The sequence below is a fragment of the Pteronotus mesoamericanus genome, unplaced genomic scaffold (genome assembly GCF_021234165.1).
Source record: "Pteronotus mesoamericanus isolate MK-2021 breed Mesoamerican mustached bat unplaced genomic scaffold, CSHL_Meso_final contig_246, whole genome shotgun sequence".
NCBI lineage: Eukaryota > Metazoa > Chordata > Mammalia > Chiroptera > Mormoopidae > Pteronotus > Pteronotus mesoamericanus.
In genome coordinates this window covers 2,362,737-2,384,277 of record NW_026555104.1, presented here as the reverse complement: position 1 = coordinate 2,384,277, position 21,541 = coordinate 2,362,737, and the positions used below count along the sequence as shown (strand labels likewise).

The window sequence follows — 21,541 nt, the reverse complement described above, 5'->3', positions numbered from 1 at the left end:
GCAAGAACCAGCAGGCCGACACAGCCGGCCGGGCTCTCTCCTGTCCAGAAGCCTTGCTCCCTGCCTGAGCGGCAAAGAGCACCCACTTAAGTTTGCTGAGACCAGCCCAACAGGATACAAATGCCCCCCACTTATTAATAACCACAGATGAGAAAAATCTTCTGACAGAGTGCTCTTCTGCTTCTCCTCACCCCTTCTGAATAAACCTGAGCATAAATCTCGCATGCGAAACCAAAAATGGATCTTTTAAAATGATCTGTTCTCCTGTATTATAATAACAGGAGTTCTCAGAGGAGTTTTCCATGTCGTGTCTATACTGAAAGCTGAGTAGGTATTAGGTTGTCTGATTCAAGTGTTGTATTTCACAAAATTTTAATAATGCCAATAATGTTACATTCTTCCCTAGTTCCCTAAGTCATTCTTTGTACTTGAACATTTTATAATAATATTTTTTTCCAACTGGAACTATGCCTTCTAATTCTGTATAGAAATCCAAAAGGTTATCTCATGAAAAGTATATTCAAATGGCCTTTTAAACTTCTGAATTTTCCTTTGTATTAAAAAATCACTTTTCTTTCCTTATTACTAATTTAAACTGATACACATCTGGTGCCTCTAAAATACCTCTGCTCTGTCATTTGTTTGACAATAAACAATTTCAATTGCTTCTACCTTAAAATAGTCCTTTCTCAAATAGGACAAGGACATCTTTTCTGGCTGGATAATAGTAGAAAAGGAATTGCAAGGAAGTGCATCTTAGAATATTTGATACTCGTCTCTGAACGTGACAAGCACAATAAATAGTCATCAAACATGTCTCCCTTGTAACCACGCTGACTCACCCCCACCCTCTTTACCGTCTCTGTTTATCTCTTCTTTTACTTCCTCTTTCCAGCTGTTCACTCAATCCCTCGGATTCAGTGCTTAGTAGCTGCCAGAAAAGTAATCCTTAATAGGACACTGCTCAGGGATATAGTCTGCTTTTTATCTTCCTGGGAGGCTATATTCGGTTACCCAGGTTGGTGCTTGATAATTCTGCTTGTCCTGTAAAAGGTGGTAAGGAACACAACTTGGTTTTAAGTTATTTTTCCGGCTTTTTAAAGTGCCTCCATAACATATTGATTTGGAGTAAGTCATTTGTATGAACTCACTTTTGGATTACAAAAATAATTTTTAAAAAGACTAAAATTAAAGCCAAAACTATCGGAAAAAAGTCAGACTAGAAGAAGTGAGACTGTCTTATCGCATTACTTCATTACAGGAGTGAAAGATGAGATCCAGCCCCAGGCAGGCACTGGCGGGCGGAGAACCCAGCAGCTCGGTGCAGTGCCGTGGCCCCCGCCCCACCACGTCTTCGCCGCCCCCCAGTGCTCACTGCCTGGAGGAAGAGCCACTTCAACAATGTAGAAAATGCTTTATGGAAAAACAGCTGCAATGACGCAGTGGGTGCTTTGCTGACACTTGGATTTGATATGTCAGCAAAGTGCAGGATTAAAAACACGCAGCAGGCACTTCTGGGACCTGCCTCCTCTCTCCTCCCCCAGCACCACAAGCCCAGGGAAGTTCAAAACAAAGAGAATCTCAAGAAAGCAATGAAGAAGCTCGCAGCACATTCACCCCAGAAGAGCTGCTTTCAGTTATCCTTTACAAATGGCCTGGCGATAATCCTGTACGTTTTTTAGGGGTGGTTTAGGATACAAACATTTAACTTGCTTTGTCACTAATATCTACTAGAATAACTGATTTATAAGGAACACTTTGATGAGATGTATATTTTAATGAAAACACTCATGTCCCTGACACTGTGCTTCAAGTGTTTTTCAGAAAACAGGCGAGTGTTTCAGCTCTCATAGACAATAAGATGTGGCCAAAGTTAAATGTGGTTGTATCCCTCATAACAACTCAAATTTTAGAATGATGCATCATACCAGCTGTCTGGGAACAAATGTATTTTGTTGGCATGGGAACAAAAGAATTAGTCTGAATTTTGTAAATAAATGTGGTTATTAAAATTACTTGAAACAAGCCAGAATAATAACCATTAAACATGAAAAGTCAATAAAAGTCTTTGAATTATATTTCTGTTGCAATTATTATTCCTGTTTTCATAATGTGCTTTGGGATGAAACACAGTTTTGAGCTGTTAGTACATTTAAGTAGATTTCTCTGCAGATGCATTAGCCAATAGCAGCTAAGACTGTGAAGTTTTAAAATCCATTATGGGAAAATGGAAATTAAAGGCTTGGAAATCTGTAAAAGACCATTCTTTCTTTCAACAATTGTCACAATTATTGCTTAATTGATTTTCTGTCTACATAGCATCTTGGTTACTCTTGATAATGGCTGAGGTGGTTTAAAGATAAGCAGTACTATCCAATAAACGCTTTATGTATATTGATGTTGGTTCCCCTACAATCCATGCGACTCCCCAGTAGATCACTGGGTATTGTGAGAGGCAAAGAAATTCTTCGGGAATACAAATGATGACAGTGCGGTATAACAGGCAGAGGGGCAGAAGGCACTACCAGAGAGATGTCTAACGTTACCCTATCAGCTACTGATACTAAAGGGACCAAATTTTATTGTTAAACCCAGGAACCTGGGAAAGAAGCAGCAGAATGCTAAGTCTATTTGTAGAGAAAATAAAGGGCTTTGTTGGTGTCCTTCCTGCTCTGGCCTTCTGGGGGCATGTTGTGGAAGAAATGTGGAAGGAAAATCTGTGGTTTTAGAGCAGAGCAGAAAGGTGGGCCATGAGGCATTTGCGACAACATGGATGAACCCAGAGGACATTATGTGAAGAGAAATAAACCTCACAGAAAAAAGAGGATCTCACTCATCCGTAGGATTAAAAAAAAAGTGGAACTCATAGAAACAGAGTACAAGGGGTTAGCGAGGGGATAAGGGGTAGAGGGTGGGGGAAATGGGGAGACAGTGGTCAAGGGTGCAAACTTTCAGTTATAAAGACAGTTCTGGGATCTAATGTACACATGAGGACTATTATTAATAATATGGTATTGTATACTTGAAATTTGCTAAGAGAGTGGATTTTAAGTGTTTCCACCACATACAAAAAAGTAATTATGTGAGCTGATGCGTGTGTTAATTAATTTAATCGTGGCAATCGCTTCACAATGTATTATCAAGTCATCATGTTGTCCATTTTAAATAATTACCATTTTATTTGTCAGTTATACCTCAATAAAGCTGGAAAAAATTACTAAAGGAAGAAAGAGGAAAGGTGGGCTGCAAGGGAGGGGCCTGGGTGCCCTGGGGTACAACCCCTTTGGTGCTATGACATCTGGGGAGCAGCTGAGGACCACAGATGAGCCACGAGAAGGCTCAAGGATCCTTCCCACCCCAGATGAAAATTATAAAAGACTATCTACAATATTTATTTTAACAAAAGCCTAATCAAGAATATCTTTAGAAAAAGTTTATTTAGAATATATTCAGGAGGCATAATACAAAGGATCTGTAATCACCCAAGTTCGGCAGCCTTTGGAACTCCTCATCCTTAAACCCCCTGGGGCATGTGATGCAGCCAGGCCTCCCTTCCTCCCTCCCTCCTTGTAGTCACTGAGTACCACCGGGGCCAGGCACCAGGCTAAACGCTGAGATATGAGGATCACTCTGACAGTGCCAGCTCAGGAGCCCACACTCCGAGAGCACAGATCTCTTGCGGGGGTCTCATGGGAAAACCTTTAGAGGTCACAGAAGGTGCTACAAAAGCACAGATGATAGAGGGACACGGCGTGGGCAAGGTTATTTGAGGATGAGACTCAGGGCAGCAAAGGCTTCACAGAGCAGTTCAACTCAGTAAGAGCTCGTAAGTGCCATAGGATGACAGATAGGGCCCTTCCCCTCAAGAGCCTAAAGTTGATTAGGAAACTCTAGGTCTTTGGTTTTCAAGACAAATTCTCTGGCTCTGCTCCTGTCTCCCTGACCATTCATTCCTTTTAGGTTCTCTTTGTATCCTCTCCTACTTCTTCTGGTTCCTTGAATGTGGTCCTGTCTCTGGGTCTGCCCATGGCCCTCTTATCTCTCTGCTGCTCTTCCTTGTCAATGTCATCGACACCCATGGGCTTTGGCTGTGTCCCCCGCAAGATGATTCAGACACGATCACACATCTAGGGCTCTTTCTTGAGTTCCAGAGTCAGATTTTCAACTACATGTCTCCAAATAAATGTCCTGCTGCTAGCATCTCAGATTCGGCATCTAAAGGCTAATACTGTCATTGTCCACTATGCGTCGACTTATCAATTTCAAAAACTTGGTGTTATTTTTGACATATTTCTTTCATTTGCCCTCTAAATCTGTGCAAATTTCGAGTCTTCATATCCACTCCTTTCTTTCTACTCCCTTTGACGATAAAGGAAGACCTTAGAGATATTTCGGGTTTGGTTCCAGATCCCCTGCAGTAAAGCCAGTGTCTATCACCATAAAATGAGTAGTAATCTTGCTGGTGGAGAGTCATGCCTTCAGTTTGTAAAAATACACATCTGTGAAGTGCAATACAACAAAGCAATAAAAGAAGGTCTGTCTGCCTGTACCCGGTTCAAGCCTTCCTGATTTCTCTGTGACTAGTGATGTGATTTTCAGTGCTGCACCCCCTGAATTTATCTCTTTTCGTCATTGATATCTGTTATTGCCATATCAATCTTTCTAAAACATAAATGCAATCAGGTAAACTTCTTTAGCTTTACATTGTCTGGGAAGCATTTTATCTGTCCTTCCATTCTAAATGAAAGCTTTAGTGGATAGAGTAATCTAGGTTGGAGGTCCTTGCTTTCCATCACTTTGAATACTTCTTCCCAGTTCTTTCTAGTCTGTAAAGTTTCTTTTGAGAAATCAACTGACAGTCTTATAGGAAATCCTTTGTAGGTAACTCTCTGCTTTTCTCTTGCAGCTTTTAAGGTTCATCATTAACCTTTGGCATTTTAATTATGATGTGTCTTCATGCGGTCTTGGGTCCAATTTATTTGGGATTCTCTGTGCTTCCTGGACTTGTATGTCTATTTCCTCCAGCAAATTAGGGAGGTTTTCTTTCATTATTTTTTCAAATAAGTTTTCAATTTCTTGCTCTTTCTCTTCTCCTTCTGGCATCCCTATGATTTGGATGCTGGTGGGTTTGGACATGTCCCAGAGGTTCCTTAGTCTATTTCAGTTTTTTTGAATTCTTTTTATTCTTGCTGTTTTGATTAAATGCTTTTTTCTTCCTTATGTTCCAAATCGTTGATCTGGCTCTTGGCTTCATCCCCTCCACTGTTGGTTCCCTGTAGATTTTTCTTTGTTTCACTTAATATAACCTTCATTTCTGCCTGCATCTTTTTTATGCTGTTGCTATCTCTGAGCATCCTGATAGCCAGTGTTTTGAACTCTGCATCTGATAGGTTGGTTATCTCAGTTTTGTTTAATTCTTTTTCTGGAGTTTTGTTCTGTTCTTTAACTTAAACCATATTCCTTTGTCTCCTCAGTTTGGCAGCCTCCCTGTGTTTGTATCTGTGTATTAGGTAGAGCTGCTTTAACTCCCTGTCTTAGTAGCATGGCCTATTGTAGAAGAGCAGGCCTGTAAATTGTGTGGGGCAGAGCCGTAGGTGATCACCAGGTCAGGGCAACCCATTTCACCATTTTGTGGCTCTTTGTCGGGGAGGGCTCAGAGAGGAGAAAATGCCATTGCCTGGCTTCTGGAGGTTTGCACAGGGGGAAGCTGTCTCCTGGCACTCACCCTTTTTCCAGTCACTTCACTTTCTCCCTACAGGCTACTTGTGCCCTCCCAGCTGTTGCCCTGGTGCTAAATACCAGAGGTGGTGGGTCTGCTGCGTAAGTTCTAAGTCTATGTGGGCCATTTAAGAGGAGTCTCCTGAGAATCTGGCAGTTTCTTTAGCCTCCCTGACCCCCACTAGATTGTGCAGCCAGAAGTTATAGGGACTTATCTTCCTGGCGCTGGAACCCTGGGCTGCTAGGTGGTCTGGTTTGGGGCTGGGATCCCTTGCTCCCAAGGTATCTCTCCTGATTTTTATCTACCACACATGAACATGGGACCGCCCATTCTGCTGCCTCTCCTCGCCATTCCTTCTCCATGTTTCTGCCCCTCCTACCCGTCTGCATGAATGTGGCTTCTTTAAATCCTTGGTTGCTGGACTTCAATACAGCTTCATTTTCTGGCAGTTCTGGGTGATATTTGTTTTGTACCCTAGTTGTATTTTTTCCTGTAGTTGTGCAAGGAGGTGAAGCGTGTTTACCTATGCCTCCACCTTGACCAGGAGTCCTTTTTGCTATATACTTTCAAACAACTTATCAGTTACTTGTGCCTGCGCAGTCCAGACCCTTAACACCTGGACACACCAGGTAAGATGTGCAATCAGAGCAGCAGTCTGCTAGAAAAAACTGGCCAGGCCAGAGAGACCCTCCAGGAATGGCCCTGGGCAACAAGAGGAGGTGGGAGCCCCGGTTGTCCCTGAGAAGGCTGGCAGAGGCGGTACCCCTCCTCTGACCACCCAGAAGGACCAGTTCCCTCAAGGGTCGCAGGCTTTTGAAACAGCCGTATGTCAGCAAGCTCCAAGCGCTGCCTTGATCAGCTAAAGATGCTCTACTTCCTTCCTCATGGGGGTCAGAGAGGATGGAGGGCAGCACCAATGCTGTGTTCTTTCCACATCTTGGGATTCTGAGCTGCTAAGCCATTTAGAAGAACAAGAACCTCCCTCAAATTCCATGCGTGGAATCTACCTTTTATACTTATCTCCTCTGCTCTGGCAGACTGTAACACCTCTCTACCCGACTCATCTTTGTTTCTTCTCAGCACCTATCCTTGTCCCGCACAACATGCCTGTCAAACGTTGAACCAACAGTGTGACCCTGCTGAGAAATGCACAGCATTGCATTTCACTTCTTAGGAGATCTCTGATCTCCTCACTAATGTTTTTTTCTCACTAATTTATTTAAAGTAATCTTCTGGGAAACTGGGCAACCAATATAATCAAAGCTATTAATACTTTCAAAACTTAAGGTACCTAGTTCTAACCAGGGGTTCTGTTACGTGTATACTATTATACACATTTTATTAGGTTAAAATATGACATTGTTTAATGCCTTTGTGACAAATATATACTTTGTACAGTGTTAAGAGTACCAAATGTATTTTTTAGACTATTTCTTTTCTTCTCAGTCTTTTCTATAATGTAGCAGACCAAATTATCTTGGCTAGGGTTAGTAAATTATTTAGCCTCTTTGTGAATAATGAAACATTGTCTGCTCCAAAAATGAGATTTAGTTTTACCCATCCCTGAAACCAAAGGATACACAACATATATCCATTTTACGTATTGTTCACTACAATGGAAAACACAACATCCAGGGAGCGAGTAGCCCACATACCGCATGGGTAGGACCAGTCTACCCTGGATCTGTTACTACTGTGTGAGGAAAGCTACATCCTTTCCTGATGACTCAGTTTCCTTGCACAATGAGGAAGTTGGGCCAGAGCTTGGATCTCTTCTTGTTTGCTGCAATTACGGGATTCTTGCTCAGATCTTATCTGGAAGTAGATATTATTAACCCCTGTTATGGGTAAAATTAACAACGATTTTTAATTACTTTACTACAGGAAAGATCATGTTTGCATAAGGCTGACTTAGACAGAAAATTAGTGTCTTCTAATTTTATTTCGGTTATCTTGAAGCTGCATAAAGAGCAAAGTAACCCTTCGTAACTATGACGGACAAGCATCCCCTGGGTGTGGTGCTGACGGACCCGCCAAGGGTGAGGAGGGAGGAGAGTTGATGGCACTGAGGCAAGGGGTGGGCAGAGAGGATACCACCCATCAAGACCTGATGAGAAGCAGCTTTTTGTTTTTAATTAAAAACACAACTTTTAAAATGCCTCATTCATTTTTTGTTTTTATAGAATCAAAACATAGGAATTTTTCTTAAATGAAAAACAGAAACAGTTTAAGCTTTTCTTTTTTTTTTTTTTAAAGCAAGTTAAAAAAAGAAGCCCAGGAAATTTCCTTTGTAATTCTGCCAGTTTCAATTTTGACTCTTTATGTGACTAGTATCGGGATAATGATATTTGGTTGAAAAGAAAGAGAAGAAAGTTTCAGGAAGCTGCTCTGCACACATTTCAGTTATTTGATTGGTTGATGTCAGGCACTGACTGTTACGGCAGTTGCTTTGACAGATGCAAAAAGGAAAATCACATACAACAATTTCAAGATTTTAAATATCCTAAGTAAGCTCATATATAAGCCAACCCTAAAAATGCACAGGACAATACTTCTAATTATTTTTGGTTACTTCTATTAGCATCACACATAGGAAGGGTGGCATAGGTCAAACTTAGATTAAAAATAAAAGTTAAATTAAGTTCAATATAGATGAGTAATATTTATCAAGTGCCTGTTATTTGCTCTTCAGTTTTGTTGAAACAGTGGCATTTTCTTTTCTAACTACACCCTAGGATCTTGTGGAAAGAACCCAAGATTTCATACTTGCAAAGATTATGAAATATTCAGCTTTACCCATGGGTATTTCCCGACATTTCTTCGCTAAACTTGTAGCCTAATAGGAGATATCAGGAATTAGTGTAAGAAATAGTCTAAAAAGCTATTGTCACCACAAAGATGAAAGCAACTTTGATGATCAAAAAGAAGTCAATAAAAAAAAGACGGAAGTGACTCTTGAATCCTTCCCCATTGTTCATTTGGGATTTCTTAATTTCCCTACTCTCAACATATCATGGAATTTTCTGTGTGAAGTTTTGCCATGAATTAGAGTGATGTCAACAAAGTTTTACCTTAAGTCATATTTTATCACACACTGGAGAAGCCCAGTCCTCCGGGGAGCACTGTTTCCTGCCTTTAAGAAGCTTGTCTTCTTTAGTCACAAGCGTCTTGGACAGAAGGTGGAGACTGGCTGATCTTCAGTGACAATGAAACCTACACCACCCCACTCAACAGCACACTGCCCCTAAGGAGGTGTTTTCGCCTGTGGCCATGTCTGCTCTGCTTTTATTTCCTTTGCTCCTTGCTGTTCTCTGCCCTCAGAGGGTTAATGCTACCGTGCATTCCAGGTGTCTGGAACAGTTTGTTTGTTTTCCTGCCTTCCTTAATAAATGTACTTCCCCGTGACTGCTATGCCGCTTCTTTTATGAACTAGAAATGTAATTTAAAGTGTCATAAAAGGAACAAAGGTTTGGAATCCAGATATACCTGGGTTTGTCTCCACCTGTACTATTTACTAGTTCTGCGACCTTGGGTGAGTTACTCACCCTCTTTGTGGCATGGGGACGATAACGCTGGCCTTAGATGGCTGTTACCGGAATAAATGAACTAATGTGTATAATGGTTCTTGTACCTGTTGTCTCGTAGGCCCTTTGATAAAGTGTAGTTATTAATTTTTTCATTGTAGTATTATATTTTGTGACCCTATTATTGACTGTATGACACAGGCCCTATATATTACATGTATATGCATATTTATGCATATCATATATACATGATATACTCATGAAATGAATAATTATGCTGGGTATATATCACAGAGTAGTAAAGAATTACAAGAGGTAATCAAGTCAGTAAGCATTGATGCTCAGCATCTCTTAGGTGCTTACGTCTACCCTTTTGTGCAATCCCCTACCACGAGATCCTGTTTGTAAACATCTCCAGCGATGGAGTTTCCCTATGGGCCTTACTTCCGTGTTGACTCTTCCCAAAGGTCAAAATAACCTAACCTAACATTTCTGTACTAAATTTACTATGAGACAAAGTAAAAACGTTTCTCAATACCTGTGGCAGGTTCCTATCAAAAGGATTGGTGGCACTTAGAAGAATGTTAACAATGCTATGCCTAATAGCTGAGGACAATGCATTTATAAAAGGTTTCACTGAGACTTGTGATCTTTTTTTGATAGGTTGTTGACTTTCTAGTTTAAGTTGTCAAAATTACCACAAAGAATAATTCACTATAACCAGAAGAATTCAATAAAAACAAGTCTGTCCTTTGAAAATGAAATAGGTCATTAGCCATTGTTATAGCCAGATTATTCTAGTTGTATTATTTATTTTATTAATATAATGGAGAAAAAGAGGAGAAAATTAGAATTGAAAAGAATGCGATTTCTGTGTCTAAGTACTATGATGCCCACGTATTTTAACATGATGACATGACACTGTTGGCTGCACAGCCAACACTCATTTCCCCTCATCCTTGTCCACGTTACCCTTCCTCTCCTACCTCCATTACCAGCAGGCAGATCCTGATTGGTCTGGGCTGGGTTTTCGTACCCTCAGTCTTCTTGCCAGGGATCGGACATGCCAGGCTAAGCATGTGACATGTTCTGGTCAATGAGATGTGAAGGGAGAGGGGTGTGTGTGTGTGTGTGTGTGTGTGTGTGTTGCCAGGAGTGTTGGGAAAGATCTCCTTACTCTTCAGAAGGGGTCCCTAGAAGCAGGCAGTCCTTTCCTGACTCTGAATATTGCTAGGTCTGCATGAGATGCTTTGGAATCGCCTTTAGGATGAAGTCAACATAGGGAAGAGCCACAAGAATGTCCAAGAAGACAACCAGGGCCTCCAGGCTCTCTGCTCAGAGACTGTCCTACCTACAGACTTCAGGTTTTGGAAAGTAATAAATCTCTTTGTTGTTTATGCCAGCTAGGGATGGGGCATTCTGTTATGTGCAGCCACAGCGTCCCAGCACAAACAGGAAACACACAAGCTCCCTGGCAGGGAGGAAGTACCAAACCAACCCGCCGAGCTGGACAGGGCGTGGTACCTGTTCCTGTGCCTCCAGTTCCTTGTGCTGCAGTTTTTTCTCTGCACATCGCACTTGGTTAGAGCGGTTTTCTAGTTCATCTTGAAGAGCCTGAAACAGCATATGATAAACACATCAATGTTAAAAATGAGCACCCTTGGAAAAAATGTTTTATCACCTGAACTGGCATTAAAAGGGCCTCAGATCCCTAGCTTATTACTGTTGTTCCAAAGAGTTCAGGCAAAGAAAATCGGATTTTAAAAGTCAGGCCCAGGTGTTTTCTACTTTAAGAATAACTGGTATAAATAATTCCAAACTTATAAAACAAACACATTAACAGGTATCAATTTATTTTATAAAAACACCTCTTATATTCCCAGCATAGAACCACAAGCATGCCATAAAGCCTAAAGCTGTTGCTAATTAAAATAGCTCTATCAGTATACCTGCAAGGTACACTTACACTCTGGAAAGTGTTTTGACAGCTATGAATTGTAATATTGGACCATCATGACATTTTTCAAAATTATACTAGGGTAATTTGAGTAACTTATAGTAACTTTAAAGGAATTTCTCCACTAAGTCATTTAGAGTGGTGTAGAAATTGCGGAACCTCTAAGAAGTGGCAGAGATGAACTCTTTCAGCTGCCAACTAGCTGCAGGAAATAGAATTCAGGTTAATATGCGGAAGTTACAAACCACAAAGATCAATAATTATCATTGCATCAGTTACTATTTTAAGTAAAGAGGTGAACTAGAAAAGAAACAGAATCCATTCAAACAATCTGATGTAATTATACAATAGATATAATACAAAGAAGTTTACAGGGAACTGAACACATGGGATGATAACTGCAAAGATGCCAAATTCTTAAAATAAAACTCATTCAGTCAAGACTATTGAGTTTTGCCCTGGTTGGTGTGGTTCAGTGGATTAAGTGCCAGCCTGAGAACCAAAGGGTTGCTGGTTCGATTCCCAGTCAGGGCACATGCCTGGGTTGTAGCCAGGTCCCCAGCTGGGGGTGCACGAGAGGCAACGACACATTGATGTTTCTCTCCCTCTCTTTCTCCCTCCCCCGCTCTCTAAAAATAAATAAATAAATTTTTTTTAAAAAAGCCAGAAAGGAGGATATTTTGGAGTGAGATGGGGGAGAGGTGTTGCAATTTTAAACTTAGGGCCCAGGAAGGCCTAACTGAGCAAAGACCTGAAGAAGGTGAGGACAAGTCACACAGATGTCTGCAGGAAGAACCTTCCACGCAGGGACAATATGTGTGCAAGACCCTGTGGTAGCATGTGGGATGAAACTGCAAAGCCCGTTATGGAGAGCAAGCACAGGGGAGAAACAATGTCAGGGACAGGACAAGGGTCAAGTCACATCAGGTCACATGAAGCTTCAGGGGGCAGATAAGAACTTTTGACTTTATTCAGCGGTAGATGGGAAGCTAGGGGGCAGTGGTGGAAGGTGCTGCTTTGGTGGCTGTGGAGAACATACTGAAGAGGAATAAGGGCAGAAGCAGGGAGGCAGGGGAGAGGTGTGGATGCACAGCATAAAGAAAAGACCACCATGATGTAGGCTCGCGCAGGCAGGGGCACGCAGTTGGGGAAGGTTAAGGGAGGGGCAGCGCCTGGGGAGAAGATGTGGAGCTTAGCCTGGGCTGCTTAAGGTTTGGAATGCCTATGACATCTCCGTGGGAGTGTTGGGTAGCAAAGTGTAAGAGTCTGGAGCTCAGACGGAATGTCCAAGTCAGTGTCCACTAAAAATTCTTTCAATGCAATGATAGTCTCTTCTACATATAGATACAGACAGTGGTTCTTAGCCTTTTCTGGGGTTCTAGACCCATTTGAGCACCTGGGATTTCCAAGAGGACAGCGATGCAGATGGGGACACTTCCTTGGGGAAGGAGGTAACAAGAGAAGAGGATCTAACACTTGCCTCTTGGGTGATATCCACACTTCAGAGCAGGCAGGGGGAAGAAGCCAAGGGGATGTGAGCACTCAGAGGGGCAGGAAGTGGCCAAGGGGAAGCGAGGGTCACAGGAGTCTAGCTAAGAGTTAACAAGAGGACAGCCAGCAAAATTTGAGCTGGTCCTTTCTCCACACTACTAAACCTAGCATGTTTTTAAATCAGTATTATCAAAATAGAAGTGAAATTACATTTGCTTTTAAAAAAGGTACTACTTTTCAAATTTGCTCAGTTTAAAGATGTAAAATGTGATGTTTCTAAGGTTAATCAGAGAAAGCAGTATGTCTAGAAATTACTTCTATTATCTATTTAAAAATCAGTTTTAAAAAATTGAAGAGAAAGCAAATAATATTCTACTTTTTAAAAAGTGAAAATGTACTAGATGAAAAGAAAATGAAGTTTATATAGGCAGCTGTTCCTGGTCTCATGTTCTAAAAAATTATTAGGCCATTTGAGCTCCAACCTCAGAATTCCACAGAAGGACTATGTGAAAATGACCACAATTACTCAATAAGTATAAGCAGGAACTTTCTTTTAAGTTGTGGCCTCTTTGTTCAAAAACCTTCAAATTTCACACACGCACACAAATCACAACTTTCAGTTTATTCCTTAGAAAAACCCAAGATAATTAAAGAACAGAATACCCGACATTGGGGGGAAAAAACTGCAACAGTTAAACCGTTTATTCTGCAAAATTATATTATTCCTCGTCTCTTAGCTCTGCTGTGCTGACGCGCATCATTGCCGAAGAGGCCGCTCTCTTCTGCCAGTCGACCCTGCCTGTGAGTGCAGCGGACGTCAGCTCGCTGCGGGACGCTGCGCCGTGCCCGGTGCCCCGTGCTGGTCGGGAACAGTGCCCCTTTCCAGGAGAAAAATGTAAATGACTCAGAAAGCTTTGGGAGAACAATGAGGGTATACCATGCTCTTGAAAAGCGATAAGGATAATTAGTTTGTTTAGAATATGAAAATTATTTTCTTAGAGAAAATTAAAGTGAGGAGAAGCCTCTGTAGCTAAGGGACCCACGAACAGCACCTGTGACAGTACTAGAGCTTTTCTGTTGATTTGAGGAAAAATATGTGTATTATAGTCAATGCTATTCTCATAGAATGTATAAACATGATTCAGACAAGCCACTCAACCTGTAAAACCATGCACTAGGCAATTATGTAGTCTTATTAAAAACCGGTTTCTTTCGTAGTTCTTAATCCATTAAACAAACATGAAATGAGGGCAGATACAGGCCTTTTAATAATGACTAAATGAAACAAAAGTTTGTTTCAATTATAAAGTGGTTAAAAAGTTATTTAATGAAGGGAAACATCATTGGAAGGGGGAAAATACTGTCATATGATAAAAAAAAAAAAAGACGTAATCAAAATGTTCCCAGTACCAAGCATATGACAGAGATGTTTTTGGACTTTGGGTTTTAGTACAAGGAGAGTCGTTCTGACCTTGCTTTTGGCCAAGCTCTCAGCCAGTGCCATGGATTGAGGGGAGAAGGTGGGGAGTGGGCATTTATTCTGGCACGTGGTCCCTAGGACCTTGTTACCCTTTCCCATAGGCTGTCTGAGCACACAAATTTGTCTTCAGCTCATACCCCAGAATATCTATACTACAGCTTCTTACTAGGGATACAATTTCAAACACTCAACTTTCCCACCTTTAGCAAATCTTGACCATGAGAAATTTGGAAAAATCAGCACAGGATCAAGAGTATGAAAATCCCCCTTCTTCTGAATCCCTTGTTTGGAAACGTCAGCAGGGTGAACTTCAAGTCGCGTTCACTTCTGTACTTCCTGTTACGTGACCGCCCACAAGAGCGTTCCAACCAATTCTCATTGACATGAAATCTAATCTTTACACTTACATTCTGCCTCATTTTGTGGTGCCGAGTCTTGGCCAATGCTCGTGTCTGGCCTTGCACAAAGCCTACAGGCACATTTTTCTGGGCCTGCTGTACATCAAGGGGCAAAGGATAAATGGGCTCTTTCCTTGGTTTGGTCACATGGGACATGCTCCACATGTTCTCTGAGAAGTGGGAACCTTGAATAGTATGGTGTTCTTTTATTTAAAGGGACGAGGTTAAAGCGCCTGTGACCAAAATGGCCGTGCGTTCAGTTTCGCCCTATGTAAGCATAAAGCTGGGATCCCCGCAGCCACCCCAGGGGCAGGAAACAGGGCAGCAGGTGAGCTTTGGCTGAATGAAATGCAGAGGGGCCCGGTGCCCAGGGGCCTGACGCAGGGGGCCCTGTGAGCAGCACGGCCTGCACAGCTGAGGGCTTTTACAAGAAAAAACAAGAGGTCTTTGCACCAAAGATGCTGACAAAAAGAAGCCAGCCTGGCAAACTGGTGAAAATTGGAGAAGCTGGGTGATGGATAGGTGGGCATTCTGCAACTATCCTCCCTACTTTTGTGTATGTTTGAAGGTTTCCATAATAGAAAGTAAAAAAATGGTAAAGCTTTTCTTCCTTAAAAAACAAAACAAAACATGAGAACACCAACTCCTTCCTTTCATGAAGTTTGAATTTACTATCTTACTTCAGAGAAAACAGATGATTCATTCATCACTCAGTAGGTAGGAGGGTTGAGGAAGGGTTTCCCTGTGTATGTTTTGGACATAAAGTGGAGGAAGCAAGGAGTGGAATGTTCATAGTCTGACCCTAGGAGAAGATCACTGGAAAGGGAAGGCTTATTTATACCTTTACTGAGATATAATTTACATAAAGTTCCAGCTTTACTTTTTTAATAGTGATGGGTTGTTTCCCATTTAAAACATGGGATATGACTTAAAAATTTGTGTCAAAAATATCTGTTAAGTTTATAAAATTTTGATAAAACCATCTTCTGCTCATTGGTTTACCCATTCAGGAGAAATGGCATCTGATCTGTGCCAACAGGGAAGAGACACTAATTATCATGGGGAAATAAGGATGACACTCATCCTTTAAACCTTAATTGCCTTAATAGTTTCCACACTTACATAGCATTATTTCAAGCCGGTGGAAAATAACGCTGACAAAATTTTCTGATAAGTAGGTTTTCTTTGACATGTAAAAATGACATGCAAACAGCGTTTTTCCCCTATTACTGCTAACTGAAAGTTAAGGGAAAATGAAATAAAAGCAATAAACCCTCTACTTTTATGTCAGCTCTGGAGACTTATTTTTCTTTCTCCACCTTAAACAACTGGGGTACAGAGAGAAGACCAAGCCCGGTCCCCAGAGGAGGAGCTCTGAGTCTGAGGTTGAGGAGGATGACACAATGGCACAGAGCAACGTTTTTACTGGGTGGCCTCCCCGGCTATTTACAGAGGCCACTCCAGCCCCTGTGTTATTTTATTTTTTTAAATAGGCTAAATCTACTAACAAAAGTAACAAGTCTTCTTCAACTGAAATGCCAGTCAAGGTTTCTTTTAAAGGGGTTTCTTCATTCAGACCTTCCCAGGATGAATAACAAACCACAAAACAGTTTTATTAGTGATTCTACAGGAATGGAGAGCAGGGTCGTACTACAGATTGAAAAAAAACCAGGACCATGGTTACTGCAGAGGCCACTCACGTATTCAAAACACCACAGGAGAGCTTTCTTCTTTATGGCTCACATTAAGGTTTTTAATTTTTTCCCTATTCTAAGCAAGCACCTTTTTTTCAGCCTCATAATTCAGCGCCTTGTGATAAGTGGCATGAAGGAAAGGAGCTCCCTGGCGGTTTTAACCCAATACATACGTTACTTACTCTTCACATAAAGCCCAATTCCTTTCAGGTGGAAACTTTTTAGTTGTTGCAACAAACGACATGTATGAGAATGTGAACTTCGATAGGAGCTAATGCGGTAGTTCTGATTAGACTACTGATTGCACAGAAAAGGCAAAAATACTGTGGCCAATATAAAAAACCCCCAAAACAACAAGAGTTGTGTTTTGAACAAAGGATAGGAAAGTTTTCACTTGTTCTCTCTCACCTATTTTCAGTCCTTTAAAATTCCTATATAACTTCCTTCAAGAGTCCTAAAAATGCACTTTTTAAAAAGTTAGTGTTTCCTGGTCTTCACAGAGGTTCCAGGAAAAGAAGTCATGTTATTCCAAGACTTTGATGATCTAAGGAAGCTGGAATCTCCTGACACACCTCGTTAATGCTTTCCTGTCACACAGAGGCCCATCCTGACATTTCCCACATCTCCTCTTAAAGTGGCCAAGCCACTGCTACTTGGCAAGTTCAAAGCACATCTTCCGCCTCGGTCATCCAGACAGCTTTACTCGTGAACAAGTTCTTATCTCGGGAGGTAGAAATCTAGGATCAAGTTCAAGAACCACAGCTAGGATTTTGGGGATCACAGAGGAATTTCCTCACTTGGCCAGTGTGCTAACTGCTTATCCTTGAGCTCAGTCTCCGTGGAACAGAGCGCGAACTGTGGGAGCCCCACAGACCGCACCTCTCTCGCGCAAGCCCAGGGAGGAGGGGGCCCCCTGTAAGTCGTTCGTCTACATTTTGATTTTCTTACCTGGTTAATCATTCACACATGTGATGCTGTGAGCCTGCAGCATCATTCCAACTTCCCTCTGACTAACGGTGAGCTTCTCCTCTACTAAAACTAAACTCAAGATTCATTTCTTCCATGAAACACTTCAAATCTAGATAGCAGAAAACTCACATTTCTCAGCAAGTCATTAGCCCCCAACCTAATAACATCTCTACCTATCTTTGTATTATGAATTTATCTGAACTTTTTTCTCATTTCAGACTATGAGCTTCAAAAGGAAAACACCACCTCCTCCAAAACCAATATTTTTAAAGTGATATCCAAAATGCTTAGTAAAGCGTTGGCATTATGACAACAGTATTAACTGATAGTATTAATCAATTATATAAAGATCAAATTGCCTTTTATATAAAACAGTTGGGGTATTCCCACTAAAATTTATCCAGATTTCTTTTTTCCCCCTCAAGCTACATAACTCCATTTCTTTTTACTCTGCCCCTAGATAAAAATATCTGAGTTTTACCCAGTCTGCTCCTTCAAATGCCAGAAGGGAGGTCCCTTCTTGTTTTCTCAAGATAATGCCACTATCGGTGTTCCTCGAATTCTAAGGGGCTGGTCCCGACTATTGGCCTTCCCCTCCCTGCTGAGCCCCTCTAAACCAGCACGCTCATCCTTCCCCTGTAGGAACCGGTCTCCCTGCTTTTCCTACATCACACGGGAGAACATGGGAAATGGGAAGACACGCTATGGCCCCTTTCACACTGACATACTTTTCTTTGATGACGGCCACGTTCCTCAGCATTTTCTTCCATTACCCAGATTTCTCCCCTGTTCTAACTACTTTCTCATCTGGGGCCTGAGTGTGGTCTCCTATGCCTTACTCAACTAGCTCTCTGTGAGGTTAGCCATGAGCCTTTATTGACAATCTGCTGGCCTTTCCCACATCCACATTCTCCTTGACCTCTCGGTCACACTGAGCGCTTTTAGAACCCTTTCCTTCCAGAAATGTTGTCCTTTGACTCCACAGAATCTTGCTGTCCTTTTCTCTCTTCCACAGGCTTCCTGCTCCTCCTCTTCTTCATTTCTAATTGTGGATCTTTCCCAAATAGGTTCCTATCCCTCCACTCTTCTCTTTAAACACTATCTCCTTTGTATATATATTAAATCAATTCCATAAATTAATACAAGTATTTCTGTAATCTGAGCATAGACCATGTGCCAGGCACTGTACCAAACACTACCCTCCAAAAGCATCGAATCTAAAGTGTAGAAAAACTTATAAAGGAATAGTTGTAATACCACGTAAACAGTGCTGAAGAGGAGTCTTAACAAGTGATGGGTGTGAACACAGGAGGAAAGCATAGGAAAGGGCTGGAGAGAGAAGACATCGGCAAGGAGGCGATGTGTGAGTGGAGAATGTTTGTTGGGGGGCGGGAGGGTCCCCGCAGAGACCACCCAGAAGGAAAGGCATGACCACATGAACCAGCACGGGGCGTTGGCTGCACAGAAGGCACGGCAAGCAGACGGTGGGCTTTGGGGGCCAGGAGGACTATAGGTTATATCCGGCAGCAATGGGGAACCACAGAAAGGCCTAAGGGGATCACATTGACAATGCAGGAAGGACATCCAAGTAGCAACGCAGACAGTGGTGGCCCACTGAAGGCTACTGAAGAGTCTTGGCAAGACAAGCAGGGCTATCTATGGGATGGAAAGGGGGAAAGGTTCTGTTCTCTCTTAACGTATGCTAGAAAAGCAGGCCCAGAAAAATGCGCCCGTACACCTCATGACCATTTGTGAAAAGGCCAGGCACAGGCATTTTGCCAAAGCTTGGGAACACAAAATGAGGCAAAAACACATTAAATTTCAAGTAAGCGAAAGTTGGTTCGGAAACTCTAAGAAATAAAAGTAAAAAAAAAATTCACAATTTTATAGCCTGTGTGGCATAAATTGTGTAGGAGAGTTTGCCTTAGGCGTTTACTGTCATAGCAGGGAGACAATTAGGAGGCCACTGCACTATCAGAGGGGACAGGAGCCTGGTGCACTTGAGAAGGGTGAGAAGTGATGGGCCTGGGGGGTTACCTGTGGGGACGGTCGCAGAGCCAGACAGAAGACAGAAGATGGGGCTGGGTAACAGGAAGGATGTGTTGGCATGAGAGTGTCACAGAATGACTTTGAGGCTCCCAGCATAGGTGGCTGGGTGCTTTCATTAACGAAGGCAGGGGACACAATGGAATTAAAACACATGGAAAGGAAAAGAAAATTAAGTTTCTGTGTGACACAGATTCAATAACACCAAGGGCCTGACATTAGAGTATGGAGCCAAAAAAGAAACAGTGGAAGAAGAAACAGTTTGGGGGCAGTAAGATCAGGAGTCTGGTTTTAAGGCCGTTGACTTTGACTATATCATGACACCAGGCTTCCCTGCCCAAGGGGCATGAAACACTAGTTCTATTAGGGCTTGCTTAGGGACGATTCCTACAGTTCAGTCACACGTTATCGTCCAAGTCCTTTAGTGTGGCTTCTCCCACTGCCTCTCTTATGTGTGCATGAGCTGCCTCACTGTCCTCTCAAATTTATCAAGTCCAAGACCAAACTCATGATGCCCCCGCCAACTAGCCTCCTGCCCGGGGGTCCTGCTGATCAGTGACATGACCATTCTCTCAGCCACCTGGGTTTACCCTCACGGTCATACCTGCCAGTCCGCCCTCTGTCGGTCCTCACTCCCGGGTAGTTTCTCGAATTCCTTCCACTCTATTTGATATGACTCCTACCTAGGGCTTCATTTTTGCACACCAGGAGCCCATTCTTTTTCATCTTTGCCATCCTACACACCACTGAAGACAAATTTTTCTCAAAGACTATTTTTTATCTCATTCTCCATCTCCAATGATATATACGTGCCTGATCATCTCTTACCTCGTGAAGGTTAAAATTCCTCCGCCTTGCTCAGAATCTCTCCTAACCTTCCTTGCTGTGCTCAACACACTAACTTGAATCTTACATGTTAGTTCCTCTGTGTCAAGCACTGTGATGGGGCTTTAAATACTGCATTTCCTTTCACAACAGCCCTCTGAGGTAGAGACATTACAGGGAGCAGCTAAGGTCCTGGAGGTTGCCCGACCACCTGCCAATGCTGCCTCTCAGCCTCTGGGAGGCCCAGCCCTGCATTGCGCTGTGGGCCTTTGTTCCTTTCTTTGTCTTACCTAGAATGCATTCTTCTACCTATGCTGATGCTACCTCCCTTCAAGAGCCTTCAGTGACCCTGAATGATTTTGGTTTGGCTTGAATATATGTAGTCTTTAACCTCATGAATTTAAATGTATGAAAAGCAAGAGGAAGAAATAAGTGTCTTTGGGTCAAAAAAACGATGCTAGTGGCTTGCCTATTCGAGCACGGGGTCAAAAAGGGCATGGCTCAGCGCTGTCGGTGGAATTACATCCTCCAAAAGGTCTGCTGAAGCCCTAACCTCTAGTATGTCAGAAAGAGACTTTTTGGAAATAGGGACATTGCAGATGTAATTAGTTACCATGAGGCCATCCCGCAGCTGAGGGGACTGATAAGCTGATATGACAGAAGGGAATGTTGTAGGAAGAGAAGAGACACAGAGGAAGAGGCTGACCGCATGACGACAGGGGCAGAGGAGGAGAGTGATGCAGCTGCAGGCCGAGGGGCGGGAAGGGCCGCTGGGGACACAGGACACAGGAGAGTCAAGGGACGGCTGTTACCTAGAGTCTTCAGAGGAGGCCTGGCCTGCTGACAACCTGATTTCGGACTTCTAGCCTCCAGCACTACACGACAACAACTTTGTTGTTTTAAGCCCCCCAATTTTTGGTCCTTTGTTATGGCCACCTTAGGAAATGAACACACAGAAATAAACCTCCCTTGATTTACACATTATTTTTTCCTGTGCAACACACACACACACACACACACACACACACACATATGTATATTTATCTTGTACTATCCAGTTTTAGAGCTCATTTTATCCATGTAAGGACTGACAGTATTCTCATTATGAGACAATCGGAAAATGGCATTGGGGAGTATTGCTCCTACTCCTTTTATTCTGTATTTTTATAATTTGTGTATGTGGTCATATCAGGTTATAAAGGGAGTCATTCCAGCAGAGAGTTGGCACGTTCCTAGTGAAGAAAGAAAGTGCCTGAGGGGGGGACGTAGAGGCCAGAGGTGAGCCTGTCTCTGGCACCTCCACGTTCAGATAGCAATGGGAATTATTTATGCCACATAAAGTGTTTTTCTTTCTTTCTTTTTTTAACCTGAGGATACTGTGATATCCAAAGCCAATGCTTATGCAGGAAGTTTAAAATTTTCCCTTTAAACCACTTAG

At 42.3% G+C, this 21,541-nt stretch overlaps 1 protein-coding gene across 1 annotated transcript in view; it reads right to left on the bottom strand.

The window, feature by feature from the left end:
• Positions 1-21,541, bottom strand: part of CEP112 (centrosomal protein 112) — a 311,127-nt gene that overhangs the window by 30,713 nt on the left and 258,873 nt on the right. The window contains exon 24 of the mRNA XM_054573071.1: positions 10,768-10,857. Within this exon, the coding sequence (XP_054429046.1) occupies positions 10,768-10,857 (90 nt within the window). The remainder of the gene's footprint in view (positions 1-10,767; positions 10,858-21,541) is intronic.